The sequence below is a fragment of the Rhamphochromis longiceps genome, linkage group LG15, assembly GCF_057381845.1.
Source record: "Rhamphochromis longiceps isolate RC_006_pf linkage group LG15, R_longiceps_female_GT1.1, whole genome shotgun sequence".
Taxonomy (NCBI): Eukaryota; Metazoa; Chordata; class Actinopteri; order Cichliformes; family Cichlidae; genus Rhamphochromis; species Rhamphochromis longiceps.
The window spans coordinates 25,564,959-25,583,637 of NC_140571.1; the positions used below are offsets into that span (position 1 = coordinate 25,564,959).

General features: G+C 38.4%; 1 protein-coding gene across 3 annotated transcripts in view; it reads left to right on the forward strand.

Moving 5' to 3' along the window:
• The first annotated feature begins 6,028 nt into the window (after positions 1-6,028).
• The window catches only part of col12a1b (collagen, type XII, alpha 1b), a 151,852-nt gene continuing 139,201 nt past the window's right edge, over positions 6,029-18,679 (forward strand). For 2 of the 3 annotated variants that reach the window (XM_085381195.1, XM_085381194.1), the window contains exons 1-7: positions 6,029-6,292; positions 6,978-7,093; positions 10,939-11,055; positions 13,171-13,314; positions 15,698-15,757; positions 17,004-17,267; positions 18,331-18,495. In XM_085381195.1, coding sequence (XP_085237321.1) covers positions 7,015-7,093; positions 10,939-11,055; positions 13,171-13,314; positions 15,698-15,757; positions 17,004-17,267; positions 18,331-18,495 — 829 coding nt within the window. In that variant the 5' untranslated portion in view covers positions 6,029-6,292; positions 6,978-7,014. The remainder of the gene's footprint in view (positions 6,293-6,977; positions 7,094-10,938; positions 11,056-13,170; positions 13,315-15,697; positions 15,758-17,003; positions 17,268-18,330; positions 18,496-18,679) is intronic. The other variant, XM_085381193.1, reaches the window with a different exon arrangement.

Genomic DNA, 18,679 nt, shown 5'->3' on the forward strand with positions numbered 1-18,679 from the left:
ACTAACCGATTCTCATTTCAAGATGTCCCTATGGTACTTGCTACAGTGTAGCGGCTCGAGTTAGGCTGGACCCATTGGCCAGCTACCCTCAGGGTCATTCCACGGTTGATTACATGGTCCACTATTGTAGCTCTGATGTCATCAGCAATTCTATTTCTTACTCTTCCTACCCTTCCTCTTCCCCCTCCTCATCTTCCTCTCCCCCCTCCTCGTCTTCCTCTTGCTCCTCCTTGTCCTTGTTGTCCTCTTCATCCTACTTCTTCACCTCCACGTCCTCTTCCTCGGCCTCCTCTACTTCTCACTCTTTCTGCTCCCTCCATTGTACTCCGCACACACAGCTTACCTGTATTATAGTGCTTAGGCTGATTGCAAAGTGAACTAATTATCTAAAAAAGTTTTCACATGTGAAAGTGTGCCAGACAGTTGGCAAATTAGTGTTAATGATAGCCATACATGTGTATACTTTTGCTAGGAGTGTGTTGGAAATTTGGTAATTGAGTGTTGTGCAGTGAATTGTGCCTACAGTTTTGCAAAGTGTGTGTTACAAAATTGCAAACTGAGTGCAAAGCAGTTTTTGTGCTTTTAGTTTTGCAAACTCAGTGAGTGGTTTTGCTATAAGTCTGAATAGTTTTAGAGATTGTGCTACAGGAATCACAGTTAGGGTTTAAGCATTCAGAAAAAACTGTAATGAGACATTTAATCTTCTTAATAATGAGATATTGTTTGGAGTGTTCGTGTATATGTGCAAAAATAAGAGAAAGGAGAATCCAGCAGGGAGCACTATGAGAAACCTTCTGAGAATACATGTTTCTCTTGGCACAGACCTCACGTTCATCTGCAGTTTCTGTTGGGTGGGTTCTTCTCTGTTGTCTGTTTTAATTCACCCGAGCATGTCAGCCCCGGGCCACTTCTGCTATCAGCCCACACCCACCACAGATCATTTAACACTTTAAAGTACCCAGATGAGCTGCAGCTCCCATCTGAATGAAAACCAACAGAAAGGAATCTGCTGTGAAAGATAACATGCTGCTTCTGTGATTAAACAGTGCTGAAAACCACAGACAGAGACACAAAGAGAGTAACTGCTACCTGTCTGCATAAAATAACACTAATGCTGGAGAAATATTTAAGTAATAAGCAGCAGGGGTGGTTGGAAATGTGTCTGTGCTGCTGTTCTCCTGAGCTGATGAGAGCTTCTCAGCCTCCAGGAGGTGCTAAATAGTCCATTCTTCATTTCGTTGAACATGATTTAACAGCTGATTTTGTTGTAAAAATGGTGGTATGATAGACACTAAGGTTATAACACAATACAATTTATTTCTAAACAACATTGCTGCACTCCATTCCTGTACCTTTTGTTTAAAATAGTTTAAAAGTAACCAAATGTAATAAAATCTACCTTGAGCTGCTCCCGTGTCAAAAGAGGCCACCACAGTGGAACCGAACAAAAGCTTGACACAGATTGTGTAAAAATAACCACTTAACCTTTGTGTCTAAAAGATACCAAATGAAGGTAAACTAGGGCTGGGCTGTACTTTTGTGTAATACCAATTTGCTCCACAAGATGGCGCAGGAGGTTGACATCCACTGGTCAAACATTGCCCCCTCCTGGTGAAGGTTTTACTTCAGTTCTTATTAAAAAGGTCCTTTAAAAAACGTAACGGCATTTTTGTTTAGTTACATATGCTAAATACAACACATGCCTGTCAATGTGACATGTAAATGTAACAGATTTTCTTATGTTGCCTTTTTGTCATATTGTTTATTGGTTTGAGACAAAAGTTTTTTGTAACATGTTAATCCTAGTTTTTCATCAGTTAGGATTGTTACAAGCTCACATGTATACATTTGAGGGCTCTACAACTACCTTTAGATTAGTTGCGAGTTAAGATTTATTTCATCTTAAAGTTACAGTGAGTCTTTTTCTGTTTTGTTTTTTTGTTATTTAACAGGAAAAAAGCTTGTATGCTCATAAATATCCATTTATTAGTGTGTATTTACATCTTTTAAAAACTGATGTGTAGTTGTAAACTTAGAATTAATCTATTAAAAATACATAGGAGCAGGTTTGTGGAAGCCGCCACGTTGCCGTGGCTTCCACGTGGAGGAGATGAATGCCGTCATTCCGTCTAATTATGTTTTGGGTAGTTGCCTAGAGATGGACCACATATGTAGTAAACCTTACAAGTTACTTTAAATATCAAGACCATAAATAGCTCCTTCAAACTATATAGCCCCTGAACTGAAGCCAAGGCTCTAAAACAAACATAAAATAAATAAATAAATAAATAATAATAATAACAAAGTTATTTATATAGCACTCTTCAAAACAGAGTTACAAAGTGCTTCACAGTTCAAATAAGAGCCACATACTGAAGATAAATGTACATGTTAAAACATACAAACACATAAATACACACATAATCAGCCACACCGACAAACATTTATTCCAACATACACACATACATGCACACATGGTTTCAAACTATGGCAACGAATGAAGGGAACGGATTAATGAAACTCTATAAAAAAGAGTTTTCAGCATTCGCTTAAAACAAATAACCGATCTGATTGACTGAGGAAGGCTGTTCCACAGTTTGAGCGCTACAACCTCAAAAGCACAGATCACCTCTGTTTTTAAAATCACAGCGAGGATAGGAAGGCCCTGGTTAGACGATTGAGAGGTCGGCTGCATGGATAAGATGTTAGAAGCTCAGGTAAATAAGCAGCTATATAAGTTTATAACAGAATTTTATAGTAGATCCTGAATTACACTGAAAGCCAGTGAAGGGATGCAAGGATAGGTGTAATATGAGACTGCCAGCTAGTTTTGTTAGCAGCCTTGCTGCTGCCTATTGAAGATGAGCTTTGGTGGACTGAGAGACACATGTGAAAAGTAAATTGCAATAATCAAAGTGTGTACTAAAAGTTTAAGATGACTTACTGACATTAAAAGTTTGATTTTCACAATATTTCTCAAATGAAGGAAACAAGACTGGGTAATCTTTGAGATATGATTTTCAAAATTCAGCTGCTGATCAAAAGTGATACCGAGGTTTTTAGCAGATGATTGTATATTATTGGTGAGGGGGCCGTTGTACTGAATACCTGCCTTAGCTGCCTGGGCTGAGCACTGGAACCTCAGGTCTACAGGAACTGAGAATTAGAATAGATCCCATTAATAATGGCAAAAAACAAAATCAAAACAGGAGACAGGAGAGGTTGTTGAGCTCGACAGAAAAATGTCACTGTGTGTCATCTGCATAGTAGTGGTAGGAGATTCCAATAAAACCATCAATTTGTTGGCTCAGCGGTAACATATATAAAAGAAACAGAACTGGTCCATGGATTGAGCCCTGGGGCACTCCACATACGAGCATTACAGATTACAATATACATCGATTAATATGAATTCTGAAATATTTGTTTGATAAGTATGAAGAAAACCATTTGAGAGCAGTGCCACTGATGCCAACCCAGTTTTGTAGTCTGCTAATAAGAGTAGCATGATCAACAGTATCAAAGGCTTCAGATAAGCCGAGCAGGACTAAAATGGGATGTTCAGCCTCATCCGAGCGCATAAGGTTGTCGTTAGTAATTTTCAATAATGTCTGTAACCGCATTGGAATTTATCAAAGATGTTTCCTTCAACAATCTGAAGGAGCTGACAAGCATAAACTTTCTCAAGGAGTTTGGAAATAAATGAGAGTTTGGAAATTTGCCTTTAATTGTTTTAAACAGTGGGATCTAAGGAGGGTTTTTTTAGTAGAGGAAAGATGCCGGCTGTTTTAAAGTAATCTGGAACTGACTGATAAAAAGGGATTGATTGACAATAGAGAGAAGCTGGAGGAGATGACAGGGAGAAACTCTTTAATGAATTTAGGAGGCATAATGTCGGTTTGGCAGGGTAAAGTGCGGATATGTGAGACTATATCCAAAAGAGCTATTGAAGAAATGGTTTGAACTCAGACAACAGAAATGGGTGAGTGACTTGGGTGGTTAAAGGGGTACAGACTTGAGCTGTGATCTGATACTATTGATCTTGCCGGTGAATTTTTTTGCAGTCATTAGAAGATATTGGAGTGATAGCAAAGTGAGGAGGATGAAGAAGTTTGTTGTTGGTATCAAATAAAAACTTTAGATTATGTCTGTTATCGTTAATCAAACTAGAAAAATATACTACTACTACTACTACAACTACTATTACTAATAACAATATTAATAATACATTTTATTTATAGGCACCTTTAAGACCCTCAAGGTCACCTTACAATAATACAATAACAGTAGCAACAGCAAAATAACATTTAAACATAAGGTAAAATATGCAGTTCTCGTGTATTTTGTGAGTTGGATGAGTGTAAATAATAACTCCTTCATATGGAAATAGTGAACATGGAGATTAGTCTTTTTCCATCAACATTCAGCTCGTGATCATTTATTGCCAACATAGTCAAAAGTACTTATCGTCAGTAGAATAGACATTCAACCCTGCCGTCTGCAGACAGCTATGGGCCGGCTAAGCAACAACAACCACAGCTGGTTGTAAGTTAACATTTCGCCAGTTAATATTTTTTTATTAAATCACACTTTTCCTCTCATATATACACTGCATTCTCACATTATATGAGAGTTAATTCAGAAAAGTTCAGGACATCCCCACTCTCCTCCAATGACACCTTACTGCTATCACTGGACAGAACTGAGCTTTTCTTAATCATCGACTCTTATTCAAAATGTAAAAGCACACTCCAGAGTAAATTGATGTGGAAACCCAGCATAATGACAGCTGAGGTAAACAGTGTGCTGACAGCCTACACTCACTACAGATGAACAGTGGCCAGACTTGTTTGAGCTACAGCAACCACTGTAGTTAGGATTCTGTTGTTGTTGAAATGGGAGGAGTTAAAAAAACAGAACTCAGTTGATTGCAGTCTTTTGTCCATTGGTGAGGTTTTACACACTGTACCTTTAAAATTGTGAAAACTTGGATATTTTTGGAAAAGATAGTAAAAATAATTTAATTGATACCCTTAAAAGTTGGAAAATATCAATGTTCAGAAAATCATAACTCAGGTTGCTGCGTTGAATTTGAGAAAGTTTTGACAGTTGGGTTTAAAAAATAATAATTAAAGAGGCCCCATAACAAAGGATTACAACAGCCAAGCAATTTCAGAGTTACTTTAACAAATTTTGGGAGCAGAAACTTTAGAAATAAGGGTGGATTTTTTTTATGTGCTTTGACAAATTGTCAGTTACTGTATTTTGTGGTATCTACTGTACCAAATTATAGGTTCAGTTGGAAGTACTGGTGGTACCATCCCTCAGTGCCCTAATATTTTAGGACTCATAGGGTGCTGTGTAAGACTAAAATCAATGATGGTCTAAGTGGAGTGTATGAACATGTAATCATTTGGGGGAAGTTAATAATTTTGGGGTCATTTTGCCTCTGCACACCAGAGTTGCCAGTATCATACAGTGGAGTCTTGATAATGTAACAATTTATTTTGGATACCTTAAAAACAGATGAATGCTGGAAGCCACAGATCAACTTTGGAGCTATTATAGTAAAATCTACATCCTGTCCTTTTAAAAAATATAATAAATATCTGGACTTCCTTTAAGACACTGCATGTATATTCTTTATATTATGAGTAACCTTTCAGATCACAGAGTGGAACTGAGTTGAAGCAGCTGCTCCAGTTTAGTGAGCTCCTGCCAGGACCCCAGAAACTTCAGTTCCGGCCCTGGACTCCAGATTAAAAAGGAAAAGACTGACGCGGGGTTTCGTTTATTAGACTGTGTAATATTTTCCCGTTGATTCACAAAATTTAAAGTGGGTAAAAACCTCTGACAGTTTTCCCCCACTAATCCCCCGCGACCCCGCTCTGCTGCTGTCTCCTTGCGGCCGAGACGCACAGAAGCCCTTCATCACCGGAAAGGAATGCAGAAAACTATGTAAAAGTTTCCGAGTGTGTGAGTCCTTCCGTGCTGCATTTTCAGAGGTTACACATCACTTTTGGCCCGGCTGGATGTCGTAAGAGCTCGCGGCGGGGTAGGCAGAGCTGGGAGCAGCCCCCCTGTTAAGTAGCAGATTGTGTGGAGACTCTTCCCACTTGGAAGGAGGCTCGCCGACGCGTCTGGGAAGCAGAAATCCGCGGAGCGCCCTGACTTCAACTCCGTACCACCTCACTCTCCCCTGTGTCGGGCTGGGGGTCTACAGCGAAACCTTTATCCTTTTAATTTTTTTTCTTTTTAAGCAAAACTAAAATTCAGCCAGCCATCTCTATAGGTCAGTCGTGCATGGTTTTTACATTTTTGGTACCATCTGTGGGGGATTATTTTTGTCACGACTTATTACAGGCTTTTTTCAGGTTTAAATGTTGAGTTATCTGAATTCAATAATATTCCATTCATTTCTATATTTATTTGGACTATTTTGTGAATGCGTGGATTCTTTCTCGACATTGCCGTGCGTAATTGCGCACGGCGCTACGGCTCAACTCGCCATTAAGATAAAATGGAAAGACTTTGTGCCCGTTAGAGTGGGTCATTTTCATCAGGCGGAGATATGAAATACTTGATTGGAGTCTGCAGAGTTAATGCAACAATAACTCGAGCTCCTTTAGAAAGTGGAAAAACGGAATTTTACGGGGAAAGATGAGCTAATGATTTGCTTTTGTGGGATTTTTGTCGGAAGTTTTAAAAGTTTCAATATGTAGATTTTGGCGAGTTTTACACATTTATACATATGAAGTTTGTCGTGTAAGTCTTTTGTCGCTGCTTGTGGAACTTTTTCAAGCGTCAGGATGACTTTCAGACTCATTCCTCTCTCCAAAGCGGCGTATTCTGATAACTTTTCAGCCTGATGTAGATTTGAATGAAGATTAATGAGCTCCGAGGTTCTCGTTCAGATAGGATTAACAGTCTTATGAAGCCCTGAGGGAGTTTAACTGCCTCCTTGGTTCCTCTCGCAGTTTCATTCATGCACTGCTGAGACCAGCGGAGCCGAAGATGAAGAGCAGGCTCTCTCTGGCAGCGGTTGCTGCCGTCCTGGCACTGCTGCTGTCCTCCTCTCAGGCCCAGGAGCAAGGTAAAGCCGCTCCTCCTCCTCCACTTCTTTTAATTCAACACATCTGAATTCTTCCACCTCCTCTCACCTCTGTCTCTCCTCTGCCTGCTGTGTGTAGCTGCACTTTTAGTCTAAATGAATAAAAAAAATCACTGAAGCAAATGTGTACCTGTGGATTGATTTGTTTGAACTTCTGATTTTAACTTCTGTTTGATGATTTTTTGTGATCCAGTGATTCACTTTTCCATCAAGAATTTCTGCTTGAAGAGAAAAACGACCCCAGCTTGAAATACATTGAGTTTGAGTTTCTAGACGGGAGGGTTTTTGTATTATTACTTTTGTTTTCGAAGCATGTCAAACCGTGAAGTTCAACTTTAATGAGAGCACGAATGCAGCTCAGATTTAATTGTGTAGTTAGATGTGGCTTCATGTTGGTGATTAACAAAAAAAAAAAATCAGATATACGGTGAGAATATCATCACCTTTTTCCTGTAATTGAAAACCAAAGCAGTCTTGTTCTTAAATGTTGAAAGGAAAAAAAATGTGATTAAAATTAAATGCAGTCTAAGTTTTTAACGCCAGGTGGCGCCGTTGCTCGAAATCCCCGACTGCATTTTACTACAGATTACATTCCTCCAGTTTTAAAAAAGTAGAAGAGGAAAAAAGGAGGGAGGAAAAAGCCCTCCCTACGTCTTTTCTCCTGATGGAACGGAAAGACAAAATATGAGTTTCGCGTTATTTTCCAGAGGTTTCAGAGGTTAGGACAGGAGACAACTGGCTGCACTGAAATCTGGATCATCCCAGAATAAAAGCAGAAGAAAGCACAGTTAAAAAAGAAAGAAGGAAAGTTTCTTCTTCTCTCCTTTCCAAGAGACTTTCTGACCTCCTGAGACCCCCTCTCTGTCTTTAATGTCCCAACGGGGGGCCCTGGCTGCCTTTCCAGGGGTCACGGCACAGTAATGGGTCACATATATTCCACAATAGTTTGATGCTAGGGCCGGACTTAAAGGCTGAAACACCTTGAACACAAAGAAGCCTCCAAACGGGAAGGGCTCGGCTCCAAACAGTCCCATTTCAGAGCAAGAACTGCAGAATAAAATCAGTTTAGAACCGAGCCCTGGATGTGTTTAAAATGTGGATGAATGTGCGTGTGGATGGTAACAGTGTGTGTCTGGATTAAAAGCTGAAGTTTGTCGGGTAGTTTTTGGCTGTGATACCCCCCGTTCGGAAACAGAAGCAGCGGCCCCCTCCCCCACGCGGCCCTTGAATTGATTCACCAGGTTGGTGGTTCCTCCATTTTTAACGTCCTGTAACCTTCCCCGGTCAAGCCTTGACCCCCCAGGTCTTGGCTTCACGACAATATTTTACAGTGATATTCTTCACCCCTCCCCCACACTAACATAAAAACAACTGGTTGGTGGTCTAGAAATCCCGGCTAATCTATAAACTGTAGCTAGATCATCTGTATTTAGATTTTTTTAATCCGTGCAGCTGGAAAGGTTGATGAGATGATCACAAACTCCGGAGTTCAGGTTACCCGCTGCGAACATGTGCTGATAAACTTCCTGCAGCATGAAAAGATTAAGAACTAGACACAGTTTTTCCACCTGTTTGTTACATGCAGAGGTTTATCGTGCATTTTTCTTTACAGTCAACCAATCCCACAAAAAGACCCAAACTAACAGCAGATGTTTCCTTCTGGTAATAAGTCACCTTCTTTAATATTTCTATTTGCTATAGAGCTCCACTGTAGACCTCGGAACACTGATGGACTCAGTTTTTGATTCTGGCAAACATGGGCACCATATTTGTGTTAATCTGCCTCTAAATATAGTCCCAAATGTGTGCTTTCCTGTATGTTCGCCAAAATCTTCAGCTTTGAACAGCTGTTTTTGGAAATTACTCAATCACTTTGAAAAATATAAACCACTTGGGAGCTTTGTGTGGGATTTATTGACAAGAAAGAAATTACTGAAAACCGTTATTCTCATTTGTCAGGAACAAAGTTACACTTCCTGTTATAGAAACAGATTTGTCTCTGCTTTTGTGCCTGAGGCAGACAGACAGTTGTGTTTATATTCAGCTATTTAAAGCCATATTGTGACTGAATGCCTTTTTTGTAGCACCAAGTTAGAGTCAATATCTTTGTGTATTATCTTGATAGCAAGCTAGAGCATCATAAATAAGCACCCCAACCTGAAGAATATCATTTTAAAATATTTCTTTAAAAACAGTCTGTGGTCCCTCGTGTACATGGAAACTTTTTGTTCATTGTCCTAAGTTGTTGTCAACAACTTTTCATGTACACGTGCATGATCTGCTTGTTTTGTTGCTTGTGGAAAGAAGTTGATAACATACGTTTAGAGACATGCTCTGTGAATAAATATAATTATTATCCTCCATGTCAATTTGGTTTGCTGGTTAACATGACAAAGACCAGTGGTTCTTAAACTATGATCCGAATCCTAGAAGTATTCTTGGAGTCTTAACTGTATGGTAAATTTCCAACAAAGGTAGATTATGGATCCTTTTTTTTAGACTTAAATAGTTTAAGAACCTCTGGTGTAGATTCTTTGGAAACATAAGAAAAAGATGTACACATGTCTGCACTCACATTGTGTATTCTTTTATGAGGTTTGCAATGGAGACAATGAGAGTGATGACTCCGGTCTTTATCCATTGTATAATCAGCACTTTCTTGGTCAATTCAACATCCTGTGTTGGATTGAGGTCATGGACAGACTGCTGGATGTCCGTCAGTCCATGTTGGAGTTAGCTGACAGGAGGAGATCGTGACTGGTGATTTTCAAAATTAAAAAAAAAAAAACGACATCACCAGCCACAAACATTTCAGGATTCAAAATATTTAAAAGGCGTTGTTATCTGCATCCATGAGAGGTACGGAAGCAAACACAGGCCAAAACAATTGAATATTTTTTAAATATAATTATATTTTATTATTATTACTATTATTATCATTATGATTGTGGCTGTTCCCTCTAGGGATCGCCATGTAATTATGGAGTTGGGAAATACTGTTTGTTGAGTTGTTAATGTTCAAATTTAAACACCAGGTAATAGCAGTGAAATCTTAATCAGAAAACAGTCATCATTCAAATTTTAATTCCTTAAAAGTTTTGTTCCTTAGGACCCCATTTAAACTGAATCAATGCAATATTTAAAAAAAAATTAAGTTCATTTAATAAGATTGAATTAGCAATGTCAGGATATAAAAACAAAAAAGTCTCACAATAAAGCTATGTGGCTGAAGAATGGTGTCAGTAATACCATTTATGATTGATTATGCTTCATGTCTTAAGTGTTTGATGTTGAATTTTCCATTTTAGATGCTGTTGTCTTAATTTTATAACTCTGGTTTTACCAATCAACAAAGATTTTAAAATGTTACATAAAAGATGTGAGGGTAAATCCCATACGAGTCGAATAAAGACTCCTCAAACGCATTTTTTAAATACATGCCATCGCTTGTTGCTCTTAAAATTCATTTGACCTGTTTTTTGCTTCCATATTCATGATCACGCCCAAAATTCACCAGGTCTCATATACGAACCCTCTGTGTGTCCCTCCTAAGTTTTAGATACCGTTGTGTTGTGTTTGTTGTCTTGGTCTGTTGCCTGAGTTGTTGATTGTAGCCACACGAGCCAAACAGAGGTCATTTTTTTGTCTTCAAAATGGCTTTCCTCTCATTTGTAGTTTGGTGCGTCTTGTGTTGTTTGCACCAACAGTGAACTTGTCTAACTTCACCTTGGAAGTGTTGACTGTTGGTCCTTTTTTATAATGATCACTACAATACACTTCGCTCTTAAAGATAAAGTGCTAACTGCATTGATGTTTTTTCTTCACAGTGGACTCTCCATCAGACTTAAGATTTAAGATTTTAAGTGAGAACTCAGTGGAAATGATGTGGAGGAGACCACGGTCGAGGATACAGGGTTACAGAATAGAAGTGACCTCAGACACAGGTTGGTGCTCATTAAACCTGCAGGTTCTGTCGTGCCATGCCTGTAACATTACAAGTGTCATAAAGATTTCACTCAACCTGACAGGACTCAGCACTTACCGCAATTATCTAAAGGTTTCTGCAGACACAAGTTTAGCTCCAGGAGCTTCTAATGATAAAAAAGGAAAAACATTATGAATGGAGAAATCTTATCATCGGTTGCCAGCGCTGAACTTTGCCAGCACTGACATTGCAAACTGCAATCTGTGTTACTTTAGCTCAGGCATGCACATGTAAGACCTTTTATGTAATAGCTGAGATATTTATGCATAGATTTAAAAAGAAGAGCTATTATTTCAAATGATCCAAGACTTTACCCAAAATAACTCACCACTTTCAGAAAGACCATGTGCTGTTTCAACATCTTCACAAAGCACAGCCTTAGAGTATATATACTTGTACTATATTATACTAACTTACTGATAGAACTAACATTAGTTTGCATGCTGATAGTCACCAACTCATATTTCAGAATCATCATTCAGAACCCAGTAAAATGTCCTCAACTAAGACTTCTGTATTCTATATAATTTCAAAAATTGTTAGTAAAACTTACGTGAGTACAAGTTTCTTCTTATGCATGGAAAAAATAGCACTAACATCATACACTGAGTAATAGAACTAACTTTAGCTTATATATATTTAAATGTTGCCAGGTGTAAGTGACTTATTGTTGCTAACTAAAATTAACATCAACTTATATACAATCAAACACAGACATACTTTTAATAGCTGACAGAGCTAACATCAGCAAAGTCAAATGTAGATAGTAAAAATATGTCATTTACATCTAACTAACATTCAAACACTCACAGGGGTATGCAATGTGCTGTTACTAACTAAAAGAATTAACGTCCACTCACATACGATCAAACACAGACACAGAACTATTAAATCATTGACAGGTAAGGGACGTACTGTTGCTAGTTAACAAAACTAGCATCAGTTTAAATACAAACATGTAAGTAAAAGTAAGTGAAACACTTTTTTTTTTATTTAACAGAGGTAATGTTTAGTTATTTATTGGCAATTGCTATTCAAAAGCCATCTTAAGAAAGTGTACTAAGTGAGTAGCATATTACTTTCAATAACAGATCTTTTCTGACAAGAAACAGGTACTGAGATTATTAGCTTTTCAACATGAAGGCTTTACAAGGACTAAATTGATGAGGCTATGATGTGAATGTGACATATCATTGCTATTGCTGAACGAGCTAAGTAACAGAACTAATATTAGCTTTAATATGTATATTCATCAACAACAAGTTGTAACAGCTACATACTATTAGCTAGCTAACCAAACCCCAAAACTGTAGCTTGCACTTCCATATTGACTAAGAAATAAGGATAACAGTTACATACCTTGACTAACTGCCCATATAGCTAACTTTAACATTAGCCTTTCTATTCATGTCAATTAGCAAATAGATTAGCCAGTTATCTTTTTTTTTTTTTTTTTTTTTTTTTTTGCTGAGATAGCAAAACAAGAGTCATTTTTATTAAAAAAAAAAAAAAGTCAACCTACAAAAAGGTCAACCTAGAAACGTTTCAAATGATGTTAAAAACAAATACTAAATAAATAAGCTAGGATGGGTAACTGATAAACACCAAGGTTGATATATTTTGTCAAGAAATAGGCCTAATATATAACAGTAAATATTTTTACGTTTCTGTTTTTTGTTAAATAAAAAAGTAACTGAAAATTAGTTTGTAAGTTTTACAGTTTCAGTTATTAGAGGCACAGAAATATTAGAGAAAGTTTTGACATTAAATATAATGTGTTAATATTGTTCATTTCTATTAGCTGAGGCTAAGATATTTTTTAACAAATAATTAGCATTCATCTTATGGAACATTCAGGGGAATTAAAGGGTTAAAATAATGTGTGTTTTATAGTAACAAAGAAAGTTGTTTTTTTATCAAATCGATTGTACTATTGTGTGTTTACACAGCTATTCCAGTCCCCGGGTCAGCAGTCGAAATCAGGTTTTTCTGAAGCCCTGTACTGACTCTTGGAGAAATCAAGTCATGTAATAGTTTCCTAATGACTTCCCTCTGACTTTGTGCATTCTTGTAGAAGAACCAACAAAAGAATTTACTCTGCCTGCATCTGCCACTAAGACCTCCATTTCAGACCTGACTCCAGATGTGGATTATGTCGTAACGATAACTGCATATTCTGGATCAGAGCAGAGTCTGCCCATCTCCGGCCAGATCACACGTGAGTCACCGTGTCTCTGCATTTGTGTGCTTGTGGAAATCAATGCCAGATGTCCCGTAAAAAGCTTAAAAAAAAGCTAAAAACTAACACCGAGTGTGGAAGATAACAGAGAGACACCTGCCAGGTGTTGCCCTTTCACCAGTATATGTTAATAACATTGCTCGGTTTCTACATTCGTTTCAGTATTTTGGTGTTTCAGTACAGCAGACTGTTCGTCATTCAAGGAAACAACCTCAAATGTATTTCTTTATTTAAATTGCTTTAATTTGACTTAAAAATAGGTTTGTATTTAATTCTTTATCCTGGAAACAGTAAATCACAAAGCAAGCTCACCACAAGGTCCATTTAGCATGACATTTGGAGTCAGTTAAGACAATTTTTAGTTTTGCCAAAGTTAAAAACTGTAGACTAAAAGTCTGACTTGACAGATTTAAGCAAATCTGCAGCACAGGGAGCCAGCCAGGACAGATTCCAGTTGTATACAGTTTCCATTCTGCTGGTGCCATGTGATATGGTCAGAAGTTCTAGAAAAAAATCCACCAAGCAATCGTGCTGGTGAGCCTTTTTTCTCAACTGCTGCTTTTACTGGTTATTAGTCTGAGAGTTACTTAGGAGAGACAGAAAATTGTCTTTGGCTTACTCATTGATACCATAAATTCGAAAGCAAAAACAAGACAATTGAAAACAGGCACGAGGAACAGCATGAACAACATGACTTCAAAGGTGAGTTTTTTTTAATGCAGAAGGGAGGGGTTTTACTATTTACAGAATTTTTTGAATAGTTTACCACTACCTAATTACAGAAAAAAGACACAAGAGCAGCTCAAATTGTATTGTGCAAAAATAATGGCTACATTAAGTTGTGCAATGAGAATTTATAAGTAGGCATCGCTTCTTTTGACCCTTTTGCAATTCAAAAACAATTTGTTCTTCTGCACTTGGAAAACAGCAACCTGTAGCGTGTCTACCACAGATTTCCATCAACATTTTTCCTCTATATTACTTTACCATAATCAACAGTTCCAGCACCAAAAGATAAAATTTCATTATTCACTTTGGTCACTTGGCTGAAGACATTTTTGAAATATTACAGCCTGTTATTATTGAGGTAAAGGTCTTGGTGAGATTAAAAACCTATTTTCAAGAGTTACCTGGCCTAAAAGATAACTGATATAAGCATAAACACACAAATACAACTGTCAAACGCTACAGTCAGTGGACACAACGTCTACCAATATTATTTTCTCAGTTCTATAACACCGACTTAAATTCCCACATAGTAATCAGCTCAGATTTTTCCAGGAGATAGGGACAGCATAATTAAAGGTAGTTTTTGGAATCACCCTTACTAACATGTTACTAAATTGTTCACCACTAGGGGGCAGATACCAAAGGATAACAGCAGCACACATTTCAACACATTGCCCCTGTTGGTGAAAGATCTATGTACATTTTGCAGAATGTCATTTTTGAAAAAGTACCTTCAAATAATGTTTGTATTAACATACTGCACCATCTTATTGCACTAAGAGGTATTAGATATTTTTTTAAGCCTGGCCCTAGTTCAGATTCATTTAACACCATATAAAGACTTTTTTTTTTTTTTTACCATTTTTGATCATTAAAAAAAAGGAAGAAAGAATTTACAAAAAGTACCCTTTATGCCTAATTCTGTTTCGGACCAAACAATTGTAAAATACAATGAGGAATAAAGTCATACTGATTATGGTTTTTACTCATACATGAACAGAAGTTAGAGGAAACCACTCCAAGGAGAGGTTTGTAGCTAAAAATCAACCAATAGAAAAGACTGAAGACATTTAAAGATAACAACTTGTAAATAAAATGTAAAGCACTTTGGTGTTCAGAGGAAGAAAGGATTTCTTCGGATTGTCAAACCAGGGATAGGCCTAAACCATGTTTATGATGTTTACAAGCAAAAGTATGAAATGGGACACTGACCCAGATTTCAGGCTTTGACTGAGGTCTTCACTGACATCATGGCAGCAGTTTTTGGTGGGGACAACTGATGATCTGAGAAGCCCTCTGAGCTTGAGCTATGCTGGAAATCCTACACAAACTATGACATCAACCTGACAGTTTCTCCATTTGGGAGCTCATTTGGAAGTTTGTTGCATCACGAAAAAGGAAAAATTGCTCAAGAAACCCTCTGATGAGAGGATAAATCCTACGTAGGGAAATTTAAAACACAAGAGTTGGGCTGATTTCAGAGGTCTGCCTTCACATGAAGAAAAACAGTGACAGAAAATGATTCATAACATGTCATCACTGTAAAGATATTGGGTTTCCTGAGGATAATTTCAGCACAATAGATAATATGAACTGACTTTTGTAATTACGCGATTGTTTCATTGTCTTACAGTTGAATCTAGTGGAAGCACAAGAGGAACTTCCAGGAAACCAGACTCTTCAGATTCAGCCAGTGAGTACTTTTGTTCACTTATTACACACCTTAGTTTGACCAGGGGTTTCACTTCCTACTCAGATAATGATGAGTCATAAATCCACTGCCATACCTCCTCGACTTTTTGTTCGTGGGTTTTCTTCTGGGCGGTGTTCATCAGTGTGAGCTTAGCAGTGAAGGAAGGCTCTACAAACACCCCATTGTATAGCAATAATCAAAATTAGGCCCCCATAAATCTCTGAAGGATTTGGTCATCGATTTGGTTCCCTGCCGAGCAGTTATGCCAATACGGGGGAAGCTGCACATGCTCAGTGCGGCGGGGGTCATAGGTGTGGTGGGAGGTTGCTGCTGTTGGAGCTGTGGGAGTGAGCTGAACCCAGCCCCGAAGTGCTGAGAGAAGTGGAAACCATTACAGATGCTGATTTACAAGAGCGCTGCTTCTGCCACTGCTGCCCTGGCCCCCATTCTGCACACGATGACGAGGTTGTGCAGATTTTTCCTTCTCTTCATGAGGGAAAAGTCACGAGGAAACTCCCAGAAAGCAGGGCAGAGGAGAGACAATGAAGTCTGGTTCAACAAACAGTGTCTAAATTAACAAAAAATAATGACTTTAAAACATGCTGAGCTGAGAAAAGTGAATGCGAGTAAATCCAACATCTTAACACCCCCAAGTAAAATTTTAGTGGTTAAGGTCTGTTTAAAAGTTTAGGATTAGGCAACTAAAAGTATGCCACTTTATACTGGAAGCTGAAGGTTCTAACGTTAGAGAGAAGAACCCAAAAATCCGAAGAAACATCCACATTCAGGTCTACACAGTGGCAGGACGTGAACACCAGCACTGCTGAGCTGTTTGGCGTGATGATCTTTGATGTAGCCAGCAACTTCTGAAGCTTCATTGAGTCACTTGTTAGCAAATGCTTTTTCTGGCACATGTACAGGATTCAACTTCATGAGTGGGATATTTACTGACATCTTAGTTTAACCCTCAGGCCTTAATTTCAAGCATTAACCAAACAAATCCACTCAAATTGACTTTCAGACGAGAGAGCCAAAAGTGGAACAATGCAAATCATTATTTAATCTAAAATAACACTGAGTGGGTTTTTTTTAGTCTCAACAAAGAATATTAACGTTATCGAGAAAGTACTGCCACTGAATAAACCTAAAGTCCAAGGCTATTACTCACATATGGGGGCAGAAAAATTACATTTTCTGTTTAATGTTCAGCGTTTTCTTCCTTTTCATTCTTGAACTTTTTTTGCAGGATGCTCTGCCAGCGTCATCGGCGATGTGGTGTTCTTGGTGGACGGCTCCTGGAGCGTGGGCAGGCCAAACTTCAAATACATACGCTCCTTCATCTCTGCGGCTGCCGGAGCCTTTCATATCGGCGAGGAAAAAACCCGGGTAGGCGTGGTCCAGTACAGTGATGACGCCAGGACTGAGTTCAACCTGAACGAACACCAGACCAGACCGGCGCTTCTGCGGGCCATCGGCTCAATGCCGTACAAAGGAGGCAACACGAACACAGGTGACCTGTTGATGCTGTTCAGTTCTTTGGGTTTTCTGTGGAGTTAAATTGACCTGGGACATTTTCAATCAGTAACACCCTTTTTAAGGGGGATGTTTATCTTTGGTAGCAAGAATAATCGTTTTTTAATACATGGCTGTTAAAGACTGATTTGTTTTTGTGAGGTGAGTGCTCATTTCACGTGTGTCTCGCTTGGCTCACTTGACAAATAGGCAGGCAAAACTCTGGGATGTAAGGGAATTAAAAACACATCCATTAAAGTACAGGGAAATAAAATTATAATCACATTACACACAGTTTAACTTGCTGAGAAAGCAATAAAGCAGCCTTGTCAGGGCCACTTGAGTCAAAACGGGATTGTTATTGCAAGTGAAGTCATTTAAATTTGGCGAGATCACTCTGATCTGGGACCTCCCCGCCCTTCCATGGGTGTACATGGAAAGAGAGCAGCAGCAGGACCCTCTGACAAAACAGAGCAGGCATTGATAATAAGAGAAATGACAATGATTAATTCAGATACAGCATGAAATGGAAGAGCTGGATTAGAGGTGGGCTGCAAAGTAGCTCACAGTAACTGTATGCAGAGTGAAGTAGTGCCTGAATAGTGCACGCAAGATGAAATGAGAAATGCCAGGAGTGCTACTGAATTTGAACCATTCCTGCTAAGACCATGCTCATTTTAAATCCTCAAATTTTGAAACAGACCACATATGAAATGTTCAGAAGACAGATCAAGAAAATTACAAGTAATATAAAATTTCGTCAAGAAAAGAGAAAGAAAAAATGGAGTTTATATCAAACTTGAAGGAGCGCATGATCAATGAAGGTACCTCAGAGAATTAAATGTCAAAAAGTTTTCTGGTGGATTTCTCATCATGATTATGTGCTGTGTTTCATCCTTCTGTGATATCTCTGATTTTGCTGCTCGGTTTATTGCTGAGTTTGAGTTTTGGTCTACAAAAAGATTTCCTGAATCAAATAGTTGTTTTTCTCCTCATCATTCTACAATTTAAATCTAAGAACACCCAATGAAGTAAAACTCTTCTCTCTCTCATTGGTCCAGGTGACGCTCTGGACTACGTTTTGAGAAATGTTTTCAGTGAGGCGTCCGGCGCCAGAAACAGTCTCCCCAAAGTGCTGGTGATCATCACAGATGGCAAATCTGAGGATCCAGTGGCGAGCTATGCCAAGCAGCTCCGGAGCACGGGGGTGGAGATCTTTGTCCTCGGTATGCAGCCAGAGCAATTTTATTGCACTCCACATTACATTTTCTATTCGTATTTAATGCTTTTAGCAGGGGTTTGTAACAAAAGCAACCTGTGGTGACGTAGTAATGGAAGAAGGTTAAATTCCTACATCGTTAACCTACAAGCAAGTGATAGCAGGTTTTATGTGTGTTTATGCTCCAGTTT